Here is a 19,735-nt window from a genome sequence, read left to right as displayed (position 1 = left end):
ACTTGCTGACAAGTCGATTAATGTAACCCAGCAACACAGGAGGCCCCTAAGCCTTCCCGTGATCTGTGTGCAGTTGCTCAGGAAACTTGAGAGAAATAACAGGTAGTGTCTGCCCCTCTAATGACTTACACGTACTCATAAACGTGTTGTTGATGCTAAGTCATACCGAATGTCTCCTTCCTGAAGGCAGGGGGAAAAAGGTAAGGCACTCTTAGACTTTGAAGAGCTTGAGAGAATATTAAAAGTTTCCTTTTACTGGAATAACCTTTTCTTTATGATGGCAACTTTGCAGTCTTGAGAGCCTGGGCTGGCTGGTGGTCTCAACTATCAGGGCTGGAGTCTGAGCCCCAGGGGCTGCGTTTCCTCAGAGTGAAGGCCAAAGGATGGGTTTCATTTAACCTGCTCACTCTGGTACCACCTAAAAAAAAAAAAAAAACTATTGGGGCTAAGGCTGGTCTGAGAGTGTCATTTGAAAGGACTTTTTTTTCTATATAAATATTTGAGAAACCTCTATACTAGGGCTGAACTTTAATCAGCTGGGAAGGTACTGCAAATGGAGGGTGAATCCATCACAATGCCCAGGAAGAGACAATGCCCAGGTCTTAAATTCCTTCCAGACAGCACAGGACAAGGAGATCAGCCCCCTCTGAGGGAAGAACAACAACAAAAAGGGTGCTACACCTTTAAAAAATCAGATTGCCTTTTAAATGCTCAGTAGTTTCCTTAGAGGGGGTCAGACAGAGCAAGTTTCTTGAAGCTTAAAGATCAATTAATTTAAGAAAGAAAAGATTTCAAGTGTCATAAAACCTTGGTTAAATCTACCAATTTCCCTCATTCTTGCCTTCCCCCACCTGCTGCCATTCTCCAAAGCAAGAGGTGCAGGAGCATGAAATGATGTGAGCTAAATTTCTGTTTGTGTAGGAAACATATTTCCTTGCCTATAAAGGCACACAGCACAGAGACAGTCAGACACACACACACACACACACACACACACAAACAAATTAAGAACACAGTATTCATGACCATCATTTGTTCTCCAGGTCTCAGGTTACAGAGTCCTGTTTACAATAGTATTTCATTAGATTTACTTGGACTTCAGATCTTCTACACATGTGGTGTTTAGTCATACGGTGGGTAGGGGTGGCAGCAGCAAATACCAAAGCATGATTATTCTCTAGCTTTTTCTCATGGCCACATTTACAAAAGAAGAATAAAGAGGGAAAAAGTCTTAGAGATAGGAGAGAAATTCTCCAGTTTCCAATATCCATATTTCTAGGGGGTAGGGTGGATCTGTGCTTCTGATGTTTGCCAATAAGGTTTTGCTTCTGGAAGCTTTCCCTGTAAGCACACCAACACCGCCCTTAATGCACCAAGCCAGAGCAGCTTTTGGCACTGGATTTCAGGAACCTTCCTAGGAGCACATCAAATCCATGGAATCCAAGGATTGAATTGAATCCTTCAGTTGCACAATTGGGGGATTTTTTCTTTTTTTCCAGAAAAGGTCTTTTGTCTCCTAGAGGAGGTCTCTTTATTGAGGTTTCATTATAGATGTTCCTGCAGTCCCTGCCCTCCAAGTGAGATGCTGTTTACAATGGCATTCCCAAATGATCATTCTTAGACTAAATCCAAAACCCCCTCAAAGTTATCAAAGCGTCTCTCTTCTAGAACATTACTAGGTTAAATGGGTGTTGCGTGCATGGTATGTGTCATAAAGTCATGTTTTAATTATAAACAAAATAAGATGAAGTTTCCTGGTCAGAGAAAATGAGATTATGGGGGGGGGGGTGCGCACGCGCGCGCACGCACGCCCACGCGCACCCACGCGTCTGTGCGTGTGTAAGAAGCTCTCCACCAAGGCTTAACATCTTAGAGACATTTGCAAAATATTTCTCTTGAAAGAACCTCTTAGAAGCAGTATTTTTAGGCATACTGGGTTCTCCATTGGTAGAAGAGAAATCTACTAACAACCCTCAGATTAAGTAAACCTCCTGGTGATGCCATTCTGCATTTCAAACAGCTGATTGTGCCTATTTAGGTAGGTGGCCGGAGGCATTTGCATTTTGGGAGAGGGTGGTGTATGTTTTCTCCCGCCATCCCTCTTCCTGTTATTCAGACTTGGCTCTCCTTCCCAAAAGAAAAGGAAAAAAGAAAGATGCCAGTCTGTAAGATCATTCAGAGGGGTGAGCACCTGAGTTTGAGAAAAACTTCTGGACATGGACAACATTAGCTCACCAGCTGTCACTCATGACAGTTTATTTCAATCACACATTTGCTTAAATTGCTAGCTAGTGAAAGACCATCACACATACTCCTCCCCTGTCCCTTCCCCACATCGCCACCTGCTACCACTCTTGAATTTAGTTCAATAAACAACCCACACCTCTGTGGACCTGGAAACCTATGAGGTTGGGAAGGGGAAATCACTGACCCCAACACAGAAAAAAACTAAGACAACACAGGAAAGCAGGCATCACACAACAGGGCAATCTGAAGAGAGGCAGCTTTTCTGTCCTGGGTTAACAAATTATTCCTGTTTCAGTAAAATTGGAACATAGGATCAAAAGCTCATTTTCCCCATCCCACCGCACCCCCATCACTTCTGTATCCCGTCTGCCCCTAAAGTCTCCTGCTACAAGCAGCACCCAGGGAGGAGTTCAGCCCAGGGTAGGATTTTCCCACTGTTCCCCAGAGCAACTAGGAATGTGCTGTCACTGCTGAGAGCCTCAGCTTGCTGCAGTCTTACCAATATGCTCCAGAAAGCACAGTTTTCATCACCGAACATTTGTATTCCGCCTTATTTCCCTGAGTCAGACCACAGAGAGCAGGAGATGAGGGTCTTTCACTTGAGAGAGTATGGAAAAGGGAACAAATGCTACTAAGTCTGGTGAATCAAAGGCGTAGGAGAATAGTGAACCAGTGGCATTTGGGGGTGAGATTTTGAATCGATTTGAAAGATGCTTGTATTAAGTGCAAAAATGTTTCCTGCTCATAAGAAAAACTGTGTGGCACTGCCTTTTAAAAAGCATTTGCAATGATCTCTGCCTTAAAGGCTGAGCAAGGATGCTCAGTCCTCAGTCTGCCTTTCAATTGCTTTGAAGTGGCTAGATTGCACTGCACCCCCCCACCCCCAAATATAATATAAAGGGTCTTGCTTTTTTCAGTCCTTAATCATGTGGGGTACATCTACCTGATAAGCTGTTTGTCCTTTTTAATGTTTCAAAATGAGCCTGGCTACTTCTGAATTTCTGGATTTTCCCTGTGGCCACTAGATCACCCCTACACACACACACACACACACACACACACACACACACATACACACACGGTGGGGGGAGGAAATTCTAACTGTTGCTTCACTCTTAACCAGGTAACAATTCATTTAGGTTACACCAGTCTGTAAAAACTGTAAATGCTATTTTATTTTAAACATTTTAAGTTTACAAAAAAAAATCAATGATTGGTACCTTTTTACACTCTCAGATTCCTGAATATGGACAGATCTTCAAAGGGAGGAAGGAGTTCTCATATGAAATTTAAGATAGACTGTCCTGAAGGTTGTGGGGTGGGGTTTTGTTGTGTTTTATCTCGTTTTTGTTTTTAAGACACAATAAAGCTAAAATGTCAAGTCTCTGGGAGAAATCCCCTTGCGGTTTCAGTCAAGGAGCATATCAGAGCACAGACAGGAGACCCCAGCCTGGTGCTTGCCGGCCCGCCCCGGCTGTCCAGGCATATTTGGTAGCGCACGGGTTGGGAGCCACTGGGACAATCACACCTCGCATTCCCTGGCGGGCTGCTGGTGGCAGGTACACGAGCCATACTCGTTGATGATGACCAGGGCTCCCTCAATGTGGTTCGGTTTGTAATCAACGTAGTATTCCTGGGCAGACATGGCAGCCATCTGATGCATGGTCTGTTTCTGCTTTTGCTTCCTGCGCTGCGTCACAAAGCACTGTCTGAGCTGCCTGAGACTGGCTGGGAAGCACTTCCAAGAGACATAGAGCACCAGGACCACGATGAGGAAGGAGAAAATGAGGGCCATGGTACCGGTGACCACCTTGTGAATCTGCACAGCGTTCTCGGCGTGTTCGCCGCCGGGGAGGGCCACGGTAGCCAGCTCAGGCGTGCTGTCGGGCTGCCCCTCCCTGCCATCAGCGAGAGTGGTGGCCGGGCCGGCGGGGGATCCCAGGTCGCTGCGGTTGGTGACGGCGGAGAGCAGGTGGCCGCTGGTGGGCTCGGCCCCCTCCTCACACAGGTGGAAAGCGTACACTGCGTCCAGGACGTCCTCGCCCTGTGCGTACTCGGGGCTGGCGCACTGCAAGTTGCCATCGTAGCGCCCCTGGAAGTTGCTGAGCCACGAAGCCAGGGCGCACACGTTGCGCCCACAGTCCCAGAGGTTCCCGGCCAGGGTGACGCTCGTCAGCGACTTCCAGGAGTTGAGGATACGGGGCTCGATGTAGGTGAGACGGTTGGAGTCCAGCTGCAGGGACTGGAGGTGTGGCACGGTCTCGAACACATGGGGCTCCATGTACTCGATCTCGTTGCCCGACAGGTCCATTTTCTCCAGGTTCCATACCCAGTCCAGCGAGCTGACCACAATGGCCACCTTGTTCCTCCTCAGGCAGAGCGAGTGCAGGGAGATGAGGCGGGGGAAGTGGGCAAAGTTCACCTTGACCAAGTCGTTGTGCTCCAGGTGCAGCTCGGTGAGCTTGAACAAGCCGGCGAAAGAGTTGCGCGCCAGACTCTTGAGCTGATTGTATCCGATGTCGAGAAACTTGAGGCTGCGGCAGTCCTGGAAGATGCGCACGGGCACGAACTGGATGGCGTTGGCCCGCATGTGCAGCGTGGTGAGCTTCCGCAGCCCGTGGAAGAGATCGGGCGCGAGCGCCTGCAGCTTGTTGTACGAGAGGTCCACGCTGCGCAGGTTGGGCATGGGCCGGAAGGTGGTGTTGGCCAGTTGGGTGATCTGGTTGGAACTCAGTGTGAGTTCCTTAACTCGGCGCAGTTTCTGAAAGGCATCCCCCTGCACCGAGCAGATGTGATTGTGATCCAGATAGAGCCACGTGAGCTGCATTAACCCCGTGAACTGGCCGGCGCGCAGCTCCGAGAGGCTGTTGTAGCGCAGGGACAAGCCCAGCAGGCCGGACAGGTTGTGGGGCGCCTCGGTGAGGTTGAGCGCCTCGCAGTACAGCAGCCGCCCCTCGCACCGGCACAGCTGCGGGCACCCGCTGGGGGCGGCGGGCAGCATCTGAAAGCAGGCCCCCAGCAAACACAAGACCACCCCCGAGGGCCTCCTCAGCAGCCAGTATAGACAGAGACCGAGCAGCAGGAAATCCATTAGCGAGAATCTTTCCAGAGAGGCTGGAGAATGTCCATTGGAAGCGCTCGGTCAGAAATCTACATCATATTTTATTCCGAGGGAGGGGGAGCGGGGGAGGGGGAGAAAAGGGCAAAAATCAAATAAATACATTGAAATAAAGCAGGACCCCCCCTCCCCAAAGCCACACGTTCACCTCTAAGCATGCAGAAAGCTGGGCAGCATAGAAAGTTCACAGCCACGTAAAGATCAAAGAGATGGTGATTTGGTCCATGTTAGATGCTGCAGCAAAGGGAGGAAAAAAAAAAAAAATCTTCGGGAAAGAATTTAATTAAAAAGTGTCTTACCCACCCTTTTCCAGAGAGTGACAACCTCCATTCAGCTGCTCCCTTTGTGTGCAGGCTAATTATATGCAGGGAGAGAGAAGACCCCTCTGTGTTTCCGAGGCAGCCCCGGTCCGCGGCCGGCGGATCTGGCAGGCGCACAATGTCTCACTTTGCTGCTCCGCTCGGGGCTGCAAGGGCGGCCGGCGAGGCGGGGAGGCGACTTCTAGGACCCGCAAGTTTCCCAACTGCGTGCGGGAGCCGGGGCTTCGCCTTCCTGCCGCTGTCCTTTCCCTCTGCAGTTCGTACTGTGACGTTGTGGGGAAAAAAAACCTCCAAACTCGGGGCTCGCGACTCCCCAGGATTTGACAGTCTGGTTAATGTCCGTCATTGGAAAGGACCACTGACCGGCGCCACCTTTTGCTCCGCGGAGACAGCCTGCCATTCGCGCCCGGGGCGGCTGCGGAGAGCGGGCTCGCTCATGCTTTGCGGGCGGCGGGGAGGTGCGGGCGGCGGGCGGCTCGGGTGGCGACGCTGGGAGCGGGGAGCGGCGCCCGGCGCCCGGGCTCCTTCCCTCCGCCAGGCAGTGTGAGGCGCGAGCTTGCACCGGCACCTACTGCTCACTGAGTGTCGTAAGCTGCTCACGATTGTGCGTCTTCCCGGAGCACCTCAGACATGGGCAGATTGAAAAGGGGTGGGCAGAAAACCAACATTCTCCAGAGCCACTAAAGTAATATATGTTCTTTGATGAAATGGAAATAACTTTCAGCTTTTTGGTCCATATTTCCAAAAAGAAAAAAAAAAAAAAAAAAAGGAGGGGGGATGGAGGTTTGGAAAAGCATCATCAACGACAAGAGATTTCCAAGTGGGAGACTGAAATATTCTGTTCCGCCCTCCCCTTCCCTTCGGGGAACGTTCCCCCCTCCCCCTTTAAAGCTGTCTACGTGTAAGAGATACGTAGGAATCTGTAGAGAAATCAACATTTGGTCCTTTGCTTTAGAAAAGCAACTTGAGAGAAGCTAGAGGAAAGCAATGATTGTGGGGATTTGGCTGAGATTTTTCTTTTTTCCCTTGCGGGCACTGGAGTTCTGCAGTCAGCCAGCAATTTTAGGTGGTGGGTGGGGGAATGCTTTCCAAACTCAGCGGATTTGGAAAGCCATCCTGGTCCTGGCGGTAGACCTAGAGTGGCAGAAACCTATGTCTGTGTACAGGGAGTTTTTCTTGCCCGAGATCCCTCTGGGGCTTCACCAGTCTCCATAGATGTCTGTGGGGTCCCGGGTGGATTAAAGAAAGATTCTAATGTCTGACACAGGGAGGGCTGACCCTGACGTGCTACTCATGGTGATTACAGAACCCTGCAGTACACTCCGCTCCAGGAGAATGTGCGAGAGGATGAGAGGAGAAGGGGTAGTTTAAACCCTCATGAAGCCTACCCCTTTCTATATATACACCCAGTACTTAATCTTTGAGACTGTTACTAAATTGTATCATCTGAGCATGAAGAGGTCTTAGCCTGATTATTTCCATTAACACTCACTTATGGATGGGCTCCTTAAGCTTCTTATGTTGAGCTGTCTTGTTCCAACTGGTCTGGAGAGGGTCTGCATTGCTGTTGTCAGGGACCTGTTGGTCATCTGTTTAAAAAAAAAAAAAGAGAGAAACCCGGCTGGAAGTGAGTGGATAAGCCTACCTTCTTGACAAATATGCCCAAGGAGGCAATAGGGAGAATCCAATGTGAATTTCCAGCTCCTCACTTCTAATTCCCATCATATCTGACTCTTAGGAACTGAAAATAAGTGGGCATTATCTATAGTTGTGCTCTCATTGATAAGAATGAGGTGGATTACCAAAGCTCCAGGGTTGGACTGGCTTTGGACAAATAACTAAGTTGCTCCTTACATTCAAGCTAAAGACACTACTAACCAGTGGAATCAAAGTCACCAAAGACTAGTAGTACTTTTCAGGAAAAGTTTTATGAACAGGGGCATGAATCATTCCGTTTCGTATTCCTCTGAGCTCTGGCCTGGTCATTCATCTCTGAGATGCATCCTTCAATTGGAAAGAAAACAAAGCTGAAATGTCCTAGACATCACATGCTGTCTTAGGAGCTAAAAGAGACATTAGAAAATCTGAATTTTGCACATGACGAAACTGAGGTACAGAGACATCGGGTGATTATCCGAGGTCTCACAGCTTGTTACTGGCACAGATAGGTTATTTTCTGTCTCGCACCAAAGTGGTGGCCTTCCTTTCCCATTCTTGATGGTCAGCTCTCCAGCTCTCTTGCCTCCTGCCTGACTCTGGACTGGGCACTGGCACCTCCAGGGTGCTGCGGAACACTTTAACAGACAGACAATTTCACCATCAAGTGTTTTCACCTCTTGCCAAGATAATTATTCCTCACAGCAAGCCGGCTGATTGAGCCATAAACTCTAAAGGGTTGGGGAGCTGGGGCAGGCAGGGGTAAACATTGGCCAACCATTCAGCAAGTATTGTGAGTACAAGCCACCCAATCCCCATGGCTGCTAGGAAGAAAATTCTCCTAATGCAGGCAGCTTGCAAAGTGGTGCTAGAGCCTGCCAAATGGGCAAGAAGAGGTCCCACTTTGGATGTCACTTGATTTGTAGAGCTGGTACAGAGGCAGAAAAGAGTTGAGTGTTGGCAAGAAGGAAGGAAAATAAAATTAAATTCACTGCATTTATATGTGAGCTTTCTTCTAAGTATGATACTCAAAATGTAGAAGATATGTCTAGGCTGTAATTAAAAAATACATATGTACATATACATATTGCTTTTCACATTATTATCCTGCAAATCATTTCATCTGGATGGTATCTTTAAATCTTTCCCACTTCTAATGTGGCAAGTTTGCATCTTTTCTACGGTTTTAAACCCCTTGGCAGAACCGTATACATTAACAGATTGAAATGAGCTTTATTGAAATTTAGCTATTCTAAGTCATCTAAGTTGCAGAATCCCAATTTATTATGTATTTAAAGCATACCAGCCCTGATTAAATCAATGCAAATTAGGTTAAATAAGAACAACATGAATCAAGTGTTTCAGCAAAGTTGAGTCGAGAAACGACAACTTTTGAGTCACCAGAGCAGGCTGATATAGCTGGTTTTCATGAGTTTTAATGTCATGCCTCTTAGGGTCCAACACACTAAAAAGTAAAAAAAAAAGGAAAGAGCTCACATAAACTTCTTTCTTTCCTCATGTTTGATCTCTCATAACTCTTTACCTCTCTTGTGAGAACATGTAATGCATCAGGCTGTAATGTGACGATTGTGTATGTACATGATCAATCTGTTTTTCTGGGCTAAGCACAGGTTTCTGTTGGTAAATGTCTTCTCCTTCAGCGTCGGATGCTGATGAGAGATCTTTTACACACTTTAAAAACACCCTTGTTATTTTCCGTGTTTGTATGGGGAAAGATATTTAGCATGTCTTGCTGAACTGCCATAGTAGCTGAGCAAGAAAGGCACCTCAAGCCATTAGGCCAACATGTGATTGGGGAGTGGGATAAGAAAGGATAAGAATCTTGAAAACGTGGACTCAGCAAATGGGAAGGAACTCAGGGGAACGTGAAGTATGGATCTGACTGCGAAAACACAATCTGGAACGAAGAGGTGGAAGAGCAAGCTCGATGCAGCTGGAGAGGCCAGAAGTATAGTTTGGAGGAGGGAGAGGTAATTAATTCCTCCTCTTCTAAACCTTATACTGATACATTAACCTTTGCATAATAAACCCTCCTTGCTTCTTCTTGGTACTTTATGTTGTGATGGGGTGCTAGGGGGGTGGTCACATACAGTTGTTGTTGTTTTTTTTTCTTGAAATGTTGTACCTCTCCCATTTCATCTCAACTGAAGGCCACCTCCAATTCGTTTATTTGAGTCAAAACAGTTTGTGAACATAGAGGTGCAAGTGACAAAAGTCTGAAATGAGCATGCATTCTGAGGATTGGCCTTCCAATAGTCATCTTTGGCAGTGTTCAAGGAAAGACAAATTCAAGTGGTGATTTTAATGTTCTGTCATTGCTTGCTCCAGCCTGGACCTTGGTCTTTATGTGGTTGTCTTTACTTTTCAGCAGTGAGCACTGGCTTTTCTTTAAAAGGAAACGTTTAGATGTAGGGGAGGAGGGTGGGAGTCACAATTTCAAAAGGAGAGAATTAACTCTGTTGTTCCTGTGGGCACACAGCATATAACTGGCCTTTTACAGAGCACCTCTGAAGATGTATATGGGGCCAAAGGGTGAGGGTTGTAAGGTTTCTCTCGGGAGATCCACTTAGGAGGAACACATTAAAAAAAGGTCATTTTTCTTATCCAACTTATCCTCCTCTTAAAACAAGGTAGTGATATGGATAGCACTAAGGCAACACCTAACATCTTGCATTGATATTAAGTCATGGGAGTAAACCAAAGAAATGCAATTACTTAGTGCTTTCCTCCTGGAGCTTTAGGTAGGGAAGAGCAGCAGACACTGAGAGACTTAGCCGGTAATAATTATATATGGCCCAGTGCTTGAGAGTAAATGTCTCTAGAACATACAAATGTGAAGAGTTGACAGGTCAAATGGGACCAGTGAAGGAAGTAAAGTGTATGAAGTAGTTTAAGGACTCAAGGCTCACTGACTGGAGAGATGGTCATCGTGAAGGCATACCTACGATGGGGAACTGAAATGCATATATCATGATGAGTGGATTAATTCCCTAGTTCTCCGGGGGAAGAAGATATACAGGGACAAATGGAATCTGTGTTGGGAGAGGAAGGAAGTTGGTAAAGGGCTTCCAAACATTTGCTATATTAAGACCATCCATTGGTCCCCAGACCTAGTTCTTTCCCTAGGCCTGGTTTTATAAATACTGGTGATAAACCAAGTCTGCTTTGTATGATACATCTTATGTGGGAAGTGTGTGTGACTTTAGGTATGTGACCAACCTTGAGAAATGACAGCACAGCTAGTGTAATAACTTTTGAAGATAACCATTGTTAATTGGATGATTACCATTTGCCATTAAATGAACTGTAAATTTTTTTTAAAAGGGCTTCCAATGCTATACTGAAAATTTTAGTTTGCTGTATTCTTCTAGCCTCTAAGACTGAACACCTTAGGGTTATCTTTGACTTCTGTAATAAATACCTGGGTTAGTTCCTGAGGCCTGTTCTGCTGTCCTGGGCCCCTCTCTACAAGCTTCCTCTGCACTGCCATGTGCTCTGATCATGCCATGTTATACCTAACTGCTGTATATACTCTCTCCATCTTTGCTTACCTTCATTCTAGCCATCCTTCAAGGCTGATGTCAAATATCCTCTATGACGTGTTTTTTTTTTCTTGCCCACGCCACGCAGCATGTAGGATCCTAGTTCCCTGACCAGGGATCGAACCCATGTCCCCTGCAGTGGAAGCACAGAGTCTTAACCACTGGAGTGACAGGGAAGTTCCCTTCTATGACTTCTTAACTGATTCCCATGTAAAGTGATCTCTTATTCTTCTGAACTATATTAGCAGCTTACCTTTACCAATACTGCTCCTGGTGTGGTTCACTTTATATGAGTGTGGCAGCCATTTCTAATTATAGTATTTTAGAACTGAATGGGACCTTAACATCTTGGAGATTAGGAATAAAAAGACTTCAGCTGGGGTTCCTTGCTTTTCCATTTTCTCTCAGTTTGATCCTACACAGGTCACTCCATTATCAGTGAAATAGGACCAAGGATGGCTATCTTAAAGGATTCTTGGGGAAAATTCAATGATATCATGTATATTCGAATTTTGCAACTTGAAAATATAAGCATAGGACTAGCAGGCCTGGAGCATGTTAGAAAGGCAGAAGTTTAGGGTGTCTTCCTAGACCCATTGAATCAAATCTGCATTTTACCATTAGTTCCAGGTTAAAATTAAATTTTAAGAAGCACTCTGTTGGAGCACTCACAAATTCTATCCTGAAAAAGTAACTCAGGTATCATTAATTTCCTAGTTTATAATTCAGGAATTGAAGGGCCAGAAATGTTAAGTGATTGCCCAAGATGGGTGCTAGAATTTGGACAAAAACCTCATGTCTTCTGAATCTTGTTCTCTGTCCTATTAGATTTCAAACACGTAGAATACGAAGTCTGTGTCTATCTCAGTACTTAGCACTTAGTAGGGCTCTTAATAAAGTTTGGTTTTACTGTTGGTAAGGCAGTAAGTATAGAGAGCCCTTGTATATGCTAGCCTTAGGCAGTTCCTGGCTTATATTACACCTCAGTTTTCTTATCACTGTCAATCTGTATGTATTTCTCATGGATGTCTAAGTGTTACCTTTTTATTATAGAAAAATGAAAACTGGGAGAAAAAAGCAAGAAAAAATATTTTAAATGAAGATTGTCACCTAAAATTCAACCACCTGGAGATAAACTATTAAGTTTTGGGTACATATTCTTTTAGAATTTTACTATTTCACATATATCTATATTTTCTAAAAATATGATAACATTATACATATTACTTTGTAACTATTTTTTTTCATTGTTGATATATTCCCATATCCAGAATACAAATTGATAGGATCATCTTCGATGGCTACAGACCATTCTATTTATTTTACCCATCTCCCTTTTTTACCAATTATGTTGATTATGGTTTTTAGCTCTTATGAAATGACTGGGATGAACTTCCTCATACATATACTACTATAGACTGGATGTTTGTGCCCCCCAGAATTCATATATTGAAACCTAATCCCCAATGTGATGGTATTCGGAGGTGGGGCCTGCCAGAGGTTATTAGGTCACGAGACTGGAGCCCTCATGAATGAGATTGGTGCTCTTATAAAAGAGACCCAGAGAGCTCTCAGGCCCTTTCTGTCATGTGAGGACACAGTGAGAATACGGATGTCCATGAACTAGGAGGCAGGCTCTCACCAGATACCGAATCTGTAGGTGCCTTGACATTGGACTTCCAAGCCTGCAGAACTGTGAGAAAGAAATGTTTGTTGTTTAACAACCAAGTCTATGGTAGTTTGTTATAGCAGCCTGAACAGACTAGGCAACTGTGTCTTTAAATTTTAATTCCAAAAGTAGTATTGGTATTCAAAGAGTGGGGAGTTTTAAAAGACTTTCAATACATAAGGCCAGATTATCCTCCTGAAAGGTTGTACATATTTCACCCTCAATATCTCTTTTGCTGCTTTCTTCTTCTCCTTGAGAAACTCCATTACCACACAGATAGAAACATCTTTTGGTTCCCTTTCCTTCATCTGGCTGGGGCACCGACTGAGATCCCTGTCGGAATCTGTTCTTGGTGCCTTGGAACCATCCTTCCTTCCCATTGCCATTTCCTCCCTCCTTCCTGAAGTGGCAGGTGGAGGCTTGGGCTTTGGGGTCTTCAGTGTTCCTTCTGGGAGCTCACGAGCATTTCATTGCCACATCTTATTAAGTGGCTGTCTAGCCAAATTATTTTTGCAAAGGTGTTAATGTCTGAAAATAGTTTAATGCCGTGTTACTTAAAATACTCTGTGGAGGTAAGAATGTTTAAATATATTTGTGAAATGCACTAGACTCTGTTCTTTGCTATTCACAACACACTATCTCAATCACGAGAAATCTTGTTTTTCATGGTTTCACCCACTTATTTGGGACATCTGTTAACGTCAAACCAATGTGCCAAAACAGCTTAGGAAGCATTTATTTAATTGTAAACCCATAGGTATATTTGACTTTAACTTGGCTCTCACCATACCAAGAAGTGATTCTAAGGTTTAGATCTCAAACACTGTAACAGGATGCTGGTGCAAGAATCAGTTCTCTGTCAGGCCCCAAGAATTTATGGGGATAGCCAGACAATTATAGTTCTTCTGCTTGGTATTAGCAAGTCTTACTTCCTCATCCTAGCCACAAGTAATGGAACCAATTTGATTCTGTAGTAAGTTCTGTCCCTGATACATCTTGGCATTTAATTATCTTGTTTTCCAGATGTTGCTAATTTTGTCTTTGCAGGTAAAATGAAATTCCTTAAGGAAAGACTTGTTATTTTCCTGCTTTTAGTCTCCCTTAATATCTACCTCTAAAGATGTGAAAGACTATCATATATGAGAAACCATATACAAAGAGCATTGGAATTGCCACATTACAGTGATAAACCTGCCCCCTTTCCTCTTAGTGCAGTCTGGCACAGTGCTGGCTTTGTAGAGATTCTTGTTGAATCGACTTTATTAACTGGTTTGAATTCTTGCCTAATCAATAGCCTGGGGAATCTGAGCTAAATATAAAAAGCCTTTATATTACATTGACGTATAGGCACAAATTATTAACCCAGGAAGGTGCAAACTTTCGAAGTCACACACATTAATACCATTTATATGTGGCTTCATTTCACAGATCTAGTTTGTATAGGAAATCCCCCACCATCCATGAGCAGTGAGCCTTCTGTAGTAAATTAACCAGTTGGATGCATTTATGTCTTTATTCCATCATCTCCCATTCTCTGGAACCACTTCTTAATCTCTCACAGGCACCTTGAGAATACCTTTTAATAATTTAGCATAAATGTCTGTTGCTGTTCTTATTTTTTTTCGTTAGTTTGAGTCAAATGGAGATTTAGCTGATGAGATAAAGTTAGATAAAATGTGGGGCCTGCCTTAGGTATTCTTAGATCTGGAGTGGAGGTGATGGGTAACAAGGCAGTATGATTCATGCTATGGCAGAGATGTAAGCAAGAACTGGGATTGGAGAGATTTCTCTAGCTAATTGAGCAAGGACAGTCAGAGAAGGTGGGAGAAAAGGAGGAGGGGTTGACCAGATAGACAGAGGGAGGCCACTCCGGTCAGTAGGCAAAGTCTGTGAAAAAACTACAGGGGCTTCTGAGATGCTTATGGTGTCTGGAGCACAGGAATGAAAGAGAGGGGATTGTGGAGAGATGAGACTGGAGTGTTAGCTCAGAGCCAGATTGGGAAGAACTTCAACCTGGATTATGATTTCCAAAATGTGGGTACAAGGAATATAATCCTGATGATGGTCTTGAACACGAAGGGCAGGGAAAAGGATAGTGAAATCAAGGAGAGCAGCTGGGAGCTTCCCATATCTGCCCAAGTGAGATATTGTGTGAGGCTGACTATATTAACATGAGAGATGGACATGACAGGATAAGTACAAAAATAGTTTTGCAATGGGATTGACAATCTTTTAAATGGTGCTTTTTCCAAGAAACAATTTAAGATGATTTCAATGAATGGATTGATTTAGGGTAGATGGGAGGAAAGGAAGAATAAGATGTGAAAGAAAACTCTAACTTATAGAGCTAAGAGTAAGCAGTTAACCCTGGCGGTCCAGTGGTTAGGACTCCGAGCTCTCACTGCCGAGGGCCTGGGTTCAATCCCTGGTTGGGGAACTAAGATGCCACAAGCTGTGAGGTGCAGCCAAATGAATAAATAAAAAATAAGAGTAAGCAGTTAAAGATGTGGACAGAGGTTACATCTGGATCTAAAGATCAGGGAATCCCTGGAACATGCTTGGTTGTTATAGTGGTCGCAGTATATGCAAATTCTCAGCGAGAAAGATGAGAATACAGCTGATGTACAATCAGAGGCCTTTGCAGTCTGGTAAGGGGCTGTGATGTGGGAAGCAGCTGGGTGATAGGGAGTATATGGCCTGTGCTATCTGCAAAGTACATGGTTTGATTAAAGGCTTTCAAATTCTAATTTTTAAGAATCCTATGCTATTCATAAGCAAGTGACACTGCAGGCGTTATTCAGCTTGTGGAATACCAGTTTGAAAAGCTTCTTTTAACGTGATGATTCTCAACGTGGAAGAATAGGAGGGAGCAGAGGAGGTGGAGGTCACTTCAATAGGAGGCACAAAGTAAGGAACACTGCCCAAGTCCGTAGTGAGCAGCTTTTAATATATAGTCATGGCCATGAGACTGTGAGTAATAGGTATTTCACATGGCTGTGAAAAAGAAAAAATATGGTGGAGATTGACAGGTTTTGAGATGAGCCCAGATGGTCAAGGACCATCAACATTGGGAGAGGCTGCCCAACAGTGAGTAAACCTGCAAAGGAACAGTGCAACACCAGTGCTGCCTGTCTAAGGACTCTGGGTCAAAGACTGGCTGATGTTGAGTCCTTCCCCCAAGAGGGTTTGCCATTGGCATCTCATATCAGTGTAAGATCATTCCTTTGTAATTGAGCCTAGCATTACCTTCTCAAACATGAAACAGGTGAGGGCTGGAGATCATGTCCTTCAGAATGTAATTCTGTATTTACATCTTAGCAGAAGAATTGAGACACTGAATAACTTACTGCAAGGAACTTTTGAAATTTCTGACTCTGTGCTAGGCTAAAACAGTGTTCTGCCATTTACAAACTGTGTGACCTGAGCACGTGACTTAACTTCTAAACAGGAGGATTCAACATAGTAAAATACAAGGTAAAAATAAATTTAATTATAATATAGAAAAATAGTTCAAATTCTATTGCAGTAACTACTGATATCCTTTTCTATTATATGAGACCAAAATTATACCACATAGAATGAAGACGAGAAGGAAAAAGAATCATAAGCACAAATGGTGTTATGCACCTCTGACTTAAACTCTTATTGCTCCTTCTTAAGTATCAGTTCATATCTTAGAGGCTGCATGAAAAAAATAAAACAAAGCCAACAAACAAAAACCTTGGTGGTTAAAACAACAATCATTTTATTTAGCTCATGGTCCTGTGTGTTGGGTCAGATCTTCTGTATAAGCCAGCTTGACTGTGGTTAACTGGAGAGTTAGCTGGAGACTGTATAACCTAGGATGGCTTCACTCAAAGGGATGGCGATTGGCAGGCTGTTAGCAGGGGGACCTTGCTTCTCTTCCATGCGGTCTTTCATCCTCCAGAAGGCTAGCTCTGGTGCAACTGTGTGGTGATTGAAGGATTCTAAGAGCAGCGAGAGACTGCAAGTCTCAGTGCACAAGTACTTTTCAGCTCTTGCCTCCAGCAGGTTGCTATTGTCTGTTGTCCAAAGCTAGTCATGTGGTCATCCTGACTCAAGGAAAGGAGAAAGAGGCTTCATCTCTGCATGGATGAGGAAGAATTTTGGGTCATTTTTGTAGGTTAAATAAAATAGTACTGGCTTAATGTTACTATAACTGTTAAGTACAATACTAAATGCTCTAAAGTGATTTTTATTTCTCAAGCCACGTGACCCAAACAGCATCATCCTTAAACAAGCGGAACAAGCATCACCTAGAGCTTGTTAGAAATGCAGACTCTCAGACTCCACCCAAGATAGACTTGAATTAGAATCTACATTTTTACAAGATTCCTAGGTGATTCATAAGCCCGGTAAGGTTTTAGAAGCACTGTGTCTTTTCTCTGTTCCTCCTAATTCCCTTTCCTAGGTTGCTATGTTCTCCTGTTGAGTGATAGATCTTTGATTTTTAAAGGTGCCAGAACTGTTTCCTCTGTACAATTGAAACAGAACAAACACGGGCTTAAACAGTAAAACAGGTTGCCTCACAGCATGAGAGAGAGGGTATAACATTTTTCTGCTCAATTGTCCTTTGCCTATAAAAATAGAAATTTAAAATTAAAATAACCGTACATAAATATTAAAGAATATTGTATTTAACTGGGAAGAACCATTTAGATGTTAGAACAATTTTTAAAGTAGAAACAGCTAGGCACACACTTATTTAAACTGAACTTTTATATTCCTGAGCAGTTGCTTAACTGGATCTTGGTTTTCTGAAGGTTGAAAGATTGATGCTCCAATCTTAAGACCGCAAGTTAAATATCTCTAGGAAATGTACAGGTCCCTAGGTACTGTTAGGCCTTTATACAAGTAATAAGACCAATGGAACTTATTAAGCTTCTAGCATGTGCAAGTCACTGGTCTAAGTCAAGCATTACTGTAGTTTGTTGGATTCCCTTCATTTCGGACCCCAGAAGTGAGGCAGGGGAGTATGTAGGAGAGGCTAAGCTTTCCACGATACAAGTTTATTTCACCAGGCTGAGGACAGACATGGGCATCTAAAGGACCTAGAGCTTTTCTCAACTTTTGACTTTGTTTTAAGTGAAGGAACCTGGTTACAATGACCAACACTCTCCTTTAGTTTGCCTTTCACCTCAAGGCTGAACAGAAAAAGAGAGAGGAGAGAGAGAGAGAGAGAGAGAGAAATTTTCCACTAAAGCCTACTGCTGTCATTCTGTATGAAGTCTGACTTGGGTATTTGCTCTTTTCAGAAGAGGATTACTTATTCTTTGAAGCTATAACTAATACTGTTTTCAATGTATATGCTTTGGGGCCCTGTTCTTGTCAATCAATCAGCCCACCAGTTAGGAGTTAACAAATATCTGTTGAGCACTTAACATATACAGGCATATTCTAGTCTCTGAATAAGACTGAGTAACTTTGTAAGCAAACAGACATATAAGGTAATTTTTAGATACCGAATAGCTAGGGAAAGTTAAAATAGAGCCATGTGGATGAGAGAAATTGAGGGAAGGGGACTATCTAAGGTTAGGCAATGCTTCCTTGAGGAGGTGACATTTGAGTTGAAACCTGAATAATGAGTAAGAGGCAGCCAATTAAAGCTCCAGGAGATGTGAACTCCAAGGAGAGGGAATAGTAAGAGCCAAGGCCCTAAGGCCAAAACAAGCCTATGTTCATGAACGTGTGAAATAGCTAGCATGCTGGATCCTGTGTGATGGAATTGGAGACACAAGAGGAATGTTGAACACAAGATAACCTCCTTAAAGGGTTAAATATCTATATTTAAATATCTATATTTATAGTAATAACCCTGTATGGGTAATTACTTATTTTAAAGATAGGTCATTCTCTGAATGAATTTAATTTCATCTACCTGATTTCAGTATAATCAGTGTTTGAAGGATGCCTACAAATTTGAAATGTTTTTAATGGAATTCAACCACTTCCTTTCAGTGCAATTGCCTAACAAGGGCTGATGGATACCAACCATTTTATTATTGTTGTTTTTGTTTCAAACAACGAAATAGTTGTTTCACAAAATGCAACAGGCATATTGCCAAACTTGCCACATCCCTTTGAGCCCAAAGTTTGTTTCATTACATAATATGGTGAATAGTACATCTCTCCTATAGTTGTTATGAACATTGCAAAGGCTTCCGAAATCTTTCTGAGATCCAAGTGTACCGCTCAGGATATTATTCAACCAATGTGGAAAGGAAAGTACTGTTTACTTTGATGGTTTTGCTCTTTCAGAAACCCTGAGAGCTGAAAAAGGAAAGCAATACTGTGTGACTTTGTTGATGTGGCTATAGTAAGGCTGTATCTGGGTCTCCAGTTCCAGGATTCTGTCTACTCTGTTTCCATTGCCAGCTAGAACATCATTCCAGCTGTCATAAGCATTCTTGATTGGTAAAGTAAACTACATGGCATTTACCACCCACCTAACTGCAGTGGTGTCAGGAGGGTTAAAATGAAACATATTTAAAAGCCTTCCAGAAATTTTTGATGTTCTGTATAAAGACAATAACAACTCATGAACTGGGTCTCTTCTGCAGCAGGGAGAGCATCTCTTCCTGTAGCCTGCTGGTAAGAAATGAGGCAATGTTTTCCACTCAACTGTTCAGGAGCAGATAAGGGAAGAATTGCATGTTAAAGTAATAATCAGAATGTCGGGGAATAATTTTGCTTTGATTCTGAGATTTACCTACTGTCTTAATCTTGGGCATTATATTTCATCCATTTAATAATTTTAAACAACTCAAGGATAAATGTATATGTTAACTGTCAGGACCTAAGTTTCTTCATCCATAAAATGGGATTAATGTTCTTGCTTTATAGAACAACTTTAACGAAATAAACTTGCTGATACATATACTGTTAGTTTTAAAGTTGCATTCTACACCTGGGAGGTAGAATGCAACTTTAAAACTTTTTCATTATTATTGTAATTTTTCTAGCATTTAGGATTGTCATTCCCTTCTTTGGCCAACAGGCTATTTCCCAACAAAATGGGAGATGTCGATGGGAAGAGAGCTTTAGTGTTCTAAAGTTTACTAGCTGTTTATCTCCTTGGGCTCCAGCAGGCCTAGTACATGCCTGTAGGACTGAACTATGATTTACCTTCTGTGAACTGTGA

At 43.4% G+C, this 19,735-nt stretch overlaps 2 protein-coding genes across 3 annotated transcripts in view; one reads left to right on the top strand and one right to left on the bottom strand.

Moving 5' to 3' along the window:
* Positions 1-19,735, top strand: part of CTNNA2 (catenin alpha 2) — a 1,199,753-nt gene that overhangs the window by 839,002 nt on the left and 341,016 nt on the right. The window lies entirely within an intron of this gene.
* LRRTM1 (leucine rich repeat transmembrane neuronal 1) lies at positions 1,352-14,871 on the bottom strand. The gene has a single exon (XM_079940966.1). The coding sequence runs from the start codon at positions 5,336-5,338 to the stop codon at positions 3,770-3,772; it is 1,569 nt and encodes a 522-aa protein (XP_079797092.1). The 5' UTR covers positions 5,339-14,871; the 3' UTR covers positions 1,352-3,769.

Source organism: Stenella coeruleoalba, assembly GCF_951394435.1.
Source record: "Stenella coeruleoalba genome assembly, chromosome: 13".
In the NCBI taxonomy this organism is placed as follows: Eukaryota; Metazoa; Chordata; class Mammalia; order Artiodactyla; family Delphinidae; genus Stenella; species Stenella coeruleoalba.
The sequence above is the reverse complement of the archived record's forward strand: the minus strand, read 5'-3'. Positions and strand labels throughout refer to the sequence as shown.

Bases quoted from the DNA above. Each gene is read 5' to 3' on its own strand.
- LRRTM1 (XM_079940966.1), bottom strand. From the start codon at position 5,338: ATGGATTTCCTGCTGCTCGGTCTCTGTCTATACTGGCTGCTGAGGAGG.